General features: G+C 31.1%; 2 protein-coding genes across 2 annotated transcripts; one reads left to right on the top strand and one right to left on the bottom strand.

Moving 5' to 3' along the window:
- Window positions 1-5,025: 5,025 nt before the first annotated feature.
- LOC118064496 (uncharacterized) lies at window positions 5,026-6,445 on the top strand. Its single transcript, XM_035079137.1, has 2 exons — window positions 5,026-5,228; window positions 5,471-6,445. Exon 2 carries the CDS (start codon window positions 5,491-5,493, stop codon window positions 6,307-6,309), a length of 819 nt encoding a protein of 272 aa, XP_034935028.1. The 5' UTR covers window positions 5,026-5,228; window positions 5,471-5,490; the 3' UTR covers window positions 6,310-6,445.
- Window positions 6,446-7,415: 970 nt separating this feature from the next.
- Window positions 7,416-8,402, bottom strand: LOC118064495 (general transcription factor II-I repeat domain-containing protein 2A-like). The gene has a single exon (XM_035079136.1). It carries the CDS (start codon window positions 8,400-8,402, stop codon window positions 7,416-7,418), a length of 987 nt encoding a protein of 328 aa, XP_034935027.1.
- Window positions 8,403-8,910: the final 508 nt, after the last annotated feature.

Here is an 8,910-nt window from a genome sequence, read left to right as displayed (position 1 = left end):
GGGAGCGTGACATCCGTCCCCAATAAGATGTCAGTCAAAGGCATTTTTACAATCTTTAAAATTTAAATCTTTAAATGTATAATCTTACTGATTGTTAATCAAATTCTGTGATGCCCAGATTTTTTATCTAATGATCATTTTAAAAATAAGCTTTATTCTTTTAATCTTTTAAAATTGGTTTTTTTTTATTTTCAATCATTTAATATTCAATCAAATTATAAAAATTTTTCTTTTTTAATGTTTATCATTTCGTTGAACAGTCAACTTAAGAAATTAGGACTGGTAAGTTATCTTGCGTCGGTATAGTAGAAAAAAAAATTCAAAATGCTTATACAGAGAAAAGTCTTCTTTCTGGCTCATGTAATGTCATGTAATTCCTACTACATAAATAAGTATATTTAGGCTTATAATCTAATGATAATAACATTTTTATCTCAATGTTAACGTAATAACGTAATCCAAGTGAAAAAAATTTGAAAACTGAATTATTAAAAAGTTGAAAAACTTCAAAAATAATGTCTGTCAGTATTATTCTCTCCTTTAATAAACATAAACAATTTTCGTGCAACGAAAAAAAAAGTTTTATTACTTAAGTTTTTATAAAAATAAATCAATATTTTTAATGAATACCTTAATTTACCTGAATTTAAATATAAATATAATATGAATATTAATTTATTAATAAATTTTAATATAAATCACTACTCAATTCAATTATTTTAAAATAAAATAATCAGGGTCAATTAAAGAATTCGAAAATCATTCCTGAAGTTATAAGTATAACTTTTATTTATATTTAAGAAAATTTACATTTGCGTGTATCTCTCTAACTTTGGTTTTCTACACTTCCAAATTATGAGCCACGTTGTCTCAGCTCCCGTCGAATATTTGTGCGTTCAACTACTGCCTACAAATATTCTGACAATGTCATCCTATATATAAATTGATATTATAACAAATGTGTTTTAATATTTACCCAAAAAATTACTTTTTTGTGTTAAAACTAATTGTCGTGTGAACTAAATTGAGTAATAATAAAAATTTAATAGGATCTTAATTTTATTTCTCTTCAATATATAATTTATTTGTGTGAAAATTTATTTTGTTTTTAAAAAAATATGTCATTAATGAAAGAAGAGTTTGAAATAAAAATTATATTGAAAAAAAACCTGTTTAAAAAATTTCATTACACGATGGAAGAAACTAACTTTATTAGAAAAGTTAAACTAAGCGTAAATTAATGATACAAATAATATATTTTATTTTATTTATAATTACGATAATACTAGAAGACTGTGTTACTGATAGTCAATTAAAACACAAACTAACTGAAGAAATAGCAAGTAATTCAGTAACTTAAATGATTGATGAAACAAAAAAAGGAAATATATTGAAGAAAAATTCAATTTAAAAGTAAAGTATTTTTTTATTATTTTGAATTGTGTAATTGATATTGTAAAGAAATTAACTCAATATAACTTGATGTGGTATATCTCTAACGATAAAAAATATCGATATAAGTAATTGGTTTTGAAGAAAATTATGCTCCATTTCAAGAAGATCAATCTAATATTTATTTTTGGTAAGTAAAGTTGCTATTAAACAGTTCAAAATTCAAAATCATATAAGCATTTTGAATTTTTGATTGAAAACAGTGTAATTACTGTCATCTATCAGAAAACAGTGACACTAGTTGAATTTTTTTTCTACTATACCGACGCAAGATAACTTACCAGTCCTAATTTCTTAAGTTGACTGTTCAACGAAATGATAAACATTAAAAAAAGAAAAATTTTTATAATTTGATTGAATATTAAATGATTGAAAATAAAAAAAAACCAATTTTAAAAGATTAAAAGAATAAAGCTTATTTTTAAAATGATCATTAGATAAAAAATCTGGGCATCACAGAATTTGATTAACAATCAGTAAGATTATACATTTAAAGATTTAAATTTTAAAGATTGTAAAAATGCCTTTGACTGACATCTTATTGGGGACGGATGTCACGCTCCCAAGTTTAGTCCTTATGGGAGCTAAGAAATGTAGTCAGCATTTATAAAAATGACCGCAAGATGGCACGCCAACCCGGCATCTCGCCGAGCTGAAGTGAAAGGCGGAGCTTAGTTTCGTTCTCGGGTAGTAGGGAGCGAAAAAAATATAGTTTTTTAAAAATTTTTCTCGGGCAACAAAACCCCTATTGTCCCAACATCCTCAATCCCACAAACAATAGGGACTTCTCGAAGTCCTATCTATCACAGTAGATAGAAATGAGACAAGTAACAAAATAGTCTTTCCTCTGTGTTCCGTAGGGCAAGCCCACCCTACTTAAGACTTTAAATATTACTTTACCTTCCATTCCAGTAAATAGGACGATAGCTCAGGGGTAAATTCTCTACTCAAGTAATACCAGAATTTAGAAATATAGTATATATATTTGTAAGTTGTTCATTGTTGTTATTTAAACTAAGTAAAAAATAATTCTTAAAATTTGGGATTTTTATCCATTACCCAGAAAAGGAAAAGGGTACTGGTATTGCTACAAAAAAAAATGTAATAAATTTTATTTAATTAATGAATAAAAAAAATAGCAACTGGCAAGATTCGAACCAGTCACCAAAAGATTCGTAGACAGAGAATTTACCCCTGAGCTATCGTCCTATTTACTGGAATGGAAGGTAAAGTAATATTTAAAGTCTTAAGTAGGGTGGGCTTGCCCTACGGAACACAGAGGAAAGACTATTTTGTTACTTGTCTCATTTCTATCTACTGTGATAGATAGGACTTCGAGAAGTCCCTATTGTTTGTGGGATTAAGGATGTTGAGACAATAGGGGTTTTGTTGCCCGAGAAAAATTTTTAAAAAACTCTCTTCAGGTACCAAGTTCTAGGCCTTTCGAGCAGTCCCAATATTGTTTAAAAAAGTATATTCTTTAAAAAAATTTTGTTGTATTATTAAATATTTTTTTTTTTAAAAATATATTATTAACATTGTAATATCATTATCGAAGCCTTTGACTCATTATTATCATGCATAATTGGATTCTCTTTTTTTTCCTTATAAACATCGTTATTTGTTACAAAAAAATTCCTTCGGTCGTACATCATTTTGTACTCTCCTTTAGTATGATTGCGTATGAAATTTGTCCTAAAAAAATTCATTATTACAATTAATTAAATAAAAAAAAAAAAAAAATAACATTGATAGGCTTGATCACAAAACCTACGTTTCCGTAGTCGAGCGCGTTACCTCTGAGCTGTTACAAGAATATCAAATTGGTATTATAGCTTTTATATATGTTGCGAACAGTGCTGGACCTTTTCTATTTAAAAATTTGTGCTTGAAAATAAACTGGCTTAGGATTCTTGTAATGAGAGTAAAAGAGAACACAAATCTTATCTCTTTTCTCTCTTAGATTAAGGGGCGTGGCTGAAATAAACAATTGCAGCGCCATCGCTCGATGGGTTCACAGAAACTTTCATGTTGTGACCTGAGATTACCGACATGTTGACCCAAAATACCGACATGTTGACCGAAACTTCGTCCGGATCTCTAACACAGCATTGGACTTCTATACTGGTCTCTCTTCTCTGACACATATATACGGGCATTTCTCTGTAAACTGGGCAACTCGTTGTCTCAGGCCAATATTGTATAGTAAAATTACACATAATATCTGTTTCTTAGGTAACTACGAAAGATAATAACCTAATCTATCTCTACTCAGCGTTTAATATTTATGAAAATAAACTTTATTGTATCAAAATTGTTTTAATAGGTCTCCAAAACGAGTCCCCTGGTGTGTCACCAAACCACTTTACTTACTCCAGATTCAAATAATGAAAAGAAAAACTAGTTGAAAATATCAGTGCTCTGCAGTGGTCTGGGTGCGACCCGAAAGGTCCACACGACCAACTTCCCAGTGGAAAAAATAAAAAAACAATTCGAATAGAACCCGTTTCCATTTTTTATAACAAATGGAATTGTTATAAACGAAATGAGTCTGTTTTTATTCATTTGATATGGTTAGTTACTTTATTTCAGTAAAAAAAAAAAAAAATTGTGCGTTAGAAGAATTCGAATGTACCTCATAGATCCTTTTTTTCATTATTTACAACGAATTTCATTGTTATACACGAAAAAAGTATGTTTTCATTTATGGCATACGGTTGGTAACATTTTTTTAGTGAACGAAAAAATTATGCGTTAAAAGTACTCATATATATAGAAAAGGTCCCTTTTTTTATTGTTTATAACAATTTAAAACTTATTATTTAAATATTATTATGATTAATAATCACTTGTTCGTAACAATGTTCAGTTGTTATGAACACAATTCCATATTATTGACAATTATTATGGACTATTATAGCGTCTTTAATGCTGTTTTCTCAATCCTGACACGAGTTTAAAATTCTTTCATTGTTGATATTGTTTTTTAAATTTTTTTTTTTTTCGATGAAATATTGTCATCATATATCCATACAAGTATTCCAATCATTTAATATTCATATTTCTGCAATGATCTTGAAATTTTGTCTAAAAAATGGTATAATTTATAAATTGCAGAATTTAGGTAGTTCACTATTTTTTCAGTTTTTTGATTCTGCATAAAAAATGGCTGGACCGATTTTGCTGAAAATCTAATCAGTTCTAAGTTACGTAATTACGCGTCGAATGCAGTTGGTCCCATGTCGATATCATTTTTTGTTCTCGAGATAATCGAGGCGAAAAATAATTCCGAACGCACGTACGAACATACGCACATACGTACATACACACACACAGACGTCCACGTAAAAACTATCGTATTCAACTCTGGGGACCTTAAAACGTGGAGATATGTCAAAATTAGCGATTCGCAAAATCGGACCCATTACTATAACTTCCCACTGGGAAGTTAACAATAAAATTGTATGATTATACAAACAATATTATTTGATTGTTCGTGAGGCCTGTTCATTTTTAATAAATATTAATTTCATAATATTAAAAAAGTTAATTTAAGTTTGTCTCCACATTTTGTAAACAGTTCCCCTGTCCATATTTCAAATTACGCGGAATGTAGTATAAAAGTTAAACAACAGCATTACTGCGTGTAACGGAACGCAAACAATCTGAAGTTTGGCGCGGTAGCTGCCATTCCGCTCGGATGGCATTTTATTTAGTGTTACAGGGGCGTCCCTCCGTGGAAGTCACGTCATAACCTGTCGGCCACCAGTCCTCTGGTAAGGAGTATTTTTGATTCTTCTTATGTTATTAATTTATATCGTAGAAACTTTATTTCGTTGTAATAGATAAATATAACCTGTGTACAACAAAATAACATAGCTCAATTACATTTTTTGTTACCTCTCGATGAAATCAAATTAAACAGGCCCCTGGTGACAGTCCCCTGTTCCTCAACAGAACAGGGGACTGTTTCTGCATCCAGGGGACTCTTTTTATTTTATGTTTGTCGTTGTTTTAGGTAACACACCTGTTTAGAGTATGGCGCCAAGAAAGAAAAAGCTCTCTAAGGAAGAGATTTTACAAAGAAAAAGAGAAGCTGAGCGAAAGAGATACGAGCGTATTAAAAACGACCCGCAGAAAAGGGAAGAGCTTAGGGAAAAAGAACGCCTTAAATACCTTAAAAAAAAAGAAAAGGGAACAAGAAAGTTTGTTGAAAACATGACTTCACGCGAACATCGGGAGGCAAAAAAGAAGTGGCGAAAGCATTGTACGAAATATCGTAATAAGAAAAAAGTGTTAGCAAATATTACGAACTCGTTTATGAGAGAAAATACTCCAGATTCTGATGCAAGTAATTCATGTCGAATGTCAACATCTGAAGTTCCTGAATTAGTTAAAATAAAAATTGATAGAAACAAGTTACTAAGACATAAAATAAAAAAGAAAAAAGATGAAGAAATTAAAGCTCTGAAGAAGAAAGTTTTGAAGTACAAGAAACGCCTATCGCGGTTGAAGAAGAAAGAAAATACTAAAGATACACCAAATACTAAGTTACAGAAAATGGCAGATACTCCAGAGTGTAGGAAAGATCGAGTCAAAAGGGCACTTTTCGGTGAAGGGTTGAAACAACAATTGCAAGATAATTTCTCAGAGATGAAAACACTAAAAGAAAAAAGGCTTCTAACAAAAATAGTTTCGGGAAAGATTGTTGATAAATATAAGTTATGGCGAATGAAAAACGCAGGTGTGATAACCTATAAGAGAATTAAAATGGGAAAAACGTCTCATCAAATGGCAAGGAAAAAAAAACATTTCAGAAGAATGTGTAAAAGCAGTTGTAAATTTCTTCGAAGATGATTCTAACAGTAGACAAGGAGCGGGAAAAAAAGAATTTATCACTAGAAAAGCAGAACGGAAACAAAAGCGATACATGCTTGATTCATTGCTTGGCTTATATACGAAATTTATGTGATATTTGTATGATTATCTTCTTTTATAATGAGACTGATTCTATAGTTCAAGATTAAAAGTAGTTAAACGTATTTTTAATGTATGTGATTTTACTTAGTACTAATTACTATTAAGACTAAGATAAGAAACAAAGGTTTACTTAAAATTCGATTAAAAGTAAAATATTATAAGAAGACTGTTGATTTTATATGCTTCTTTATTGTTCAGTTATTTAATTAGTGAACTTTAAAGTTTAATAAAAATAAAAAATGTTTCATTTTGGTATTAAGATGGTATTTTTCATTTCAACACACAGTCCCCTGATATAGACAACAGTCCCCTGTAACGATTTTTTAGAATAAGCTCAATATTTCCTAAACTAATAGAAATATTCTTGGTTCCTTTGCCATGTTATGCTAAATAGATAGATATTTAACGCCTAAATAACAATTATTGAACATATAAGCAAAAAAATTGCCAAGACAGCTTTCCTATAGCAAGTTGCCCAGTTTACAGAGAAATGCCCATACATAAACTAATATATGTATTTAAATTAGTAATTATTGAATACAAAGGTGTTAATTGCGTAGTTCATAAATTCTAACTAACTAAAGGCTGATCCACATAGTCTTCCAGCGGCTTCCTTGCCGGCCGTACGGCGTGAAGGTAGGAGACATGGTGGGGCGAGTCACCAGCTCACTCGTGTGAGTGCGCTAGCCCCCACAGTTTTTCAGAAAGGGACGCCACACAGTGACTTCCTTCAACAAAAAGTATAGAAAATAAAGAAACTTACTCCTTCTCGAGCAACGAGTGATAAGTGTAACCTTAAATTCTCCGCTAAAAGTGAGAAAAGTGAAATCTCCTCCACGAAGTGGGAGATTCAAATCACATAGTAAAAGCGGAATTCTTTATGCATGCCCAGCCAAAGAATGATATTCCGCAATAACAGTAAAAAAGTGGGAAAATTAGTTATATTACAGATTTTTTGAGTGTTCATCATGAAAGTAGAAGAGCTAATATAATGATAATAATAACAAAACTGATTTCACTAAAGTTAATCCAGTCAGCATTTGAAAACAGTCGTTTGATTGTTTCGATAAGTCCTCATATCGTTCGAATTGTATAGCAAACGGATTAACGGCTATTTCAGCAATAATTTCAAGATCTCTAAAATCTTTAAAACGTTTTTTGACTTCATCTAAAACAGGCATTGTTACTTTTATTAACGACTCTCCACTGAATCGTTCTTCTGAGCTCTTATCGGACAATTTTTTTAATCGCTGCAATCTTTCATCGATAATATTCACTTCACAATGTTTTATAATGTTCACCAAGGTTAATTCGAAATCTCTAATCACTTGAATTTGGTCCCACACAACCTTACACTTCCCTTGTAGTTTTTTATTAATCGAATTAATGATCAAAGTTAAATCGACTGCGTACATTGATAATGACAGCCATTTAAAGTCATGCAATTTATTGACCTGCTCCTCTTTTTCTTTTGTTAATAAAAACTCGCGATTTATCGGAAGTAAGTTTGCAAATCGTTGAAGCATATTTGCTTTACTCAACCATCGCATTTCAGTATAGTAAATAACATCAGATTTATCACTAGTTTCGTCCATATCTTTTATGAGCTGTTTTAATCGTCTGTGATTTAACGCCCGTCCCCGAATAAAATTAATTATTGTTACCACTTCATCTATCACATCGTTTATTTTAAGAGTTTTAACACACAATACTTGTTGATGAATGATGCAATGATAAACGTTAAAGAAAGGAAACTTCTTATTATTTCTGCACTTAGCTAGAAAACCATTTTGATTTCCGGTCATCGTTGCAGCTCCATCAGATGTTATGGAAACCAACTTTTCCAGAGGGACATTGCGTGACTCTAGTAGAATTTCAAAATGCTTAAAGAGTTCATCAGCAGTGGTTCTATCATGCAATGAAAATAGTCCAAAGCATTCTTCTTTTAATGATAAATCGGGGAAAACCATCCTGATAAAAACTATAATTTGTGCTATGTCGCTGATGTCCGTGGATTCATCGAGTCGAAGAAAGAAACAGTCACATCGTTGTAGATCATCATCGATTTGAGAGTAAATATTCTCACTCATTAATTGAATTCAATTGGTGATTATCCTCCGGGATAATGGAACGTTGGATATTGCCTCTTCTACTTCTTATTGTAATTTGGGACATGTGTTAAACGATTCCCGATTGAATTTTTTTACAATGGTCTTCAATCCTTCACCATGCTCAAATGGTAACATCTCTTGAGCCATCAAAAAAGAAATTCTTGTCCCAGTTGCTACTGATCCATCAATGCGTTCAGCCCCTTCATAACTCAGTAACGATTTTCTCATTTTGATGTGTGAAATTCGATCACTTTCCTTTTTTGTGCTGAATTCACTGTGAAAATTAAGGTAATGATTTTCGTGGTTCGTTTTCAAGAAGTGAATGAAAGGCTTTGGTGGTTCACATAACACACAAAACGCGGTATTG

Source organism: Chelonus insularis, unplaced genomic scaffold, assembly GCF_013357705.1.
Source record: "Chelonus insularis isolate UGA/USDA-ARS -01 unplaced genomic scaffold, ASM1335770v1 contig_211_pilon, whole genome shotgun sequence".
Classification (NCBI taxonomy): domain Eukaryota; kingdom Metazoa; phylum Arthropoda; class Insecta; order Hymenoptera; family Braconidae; genus Chelonus; species Chelonus insularis.
This window is presented reverse-complemented; position numbering and strand designations above follow the sequence as displayed.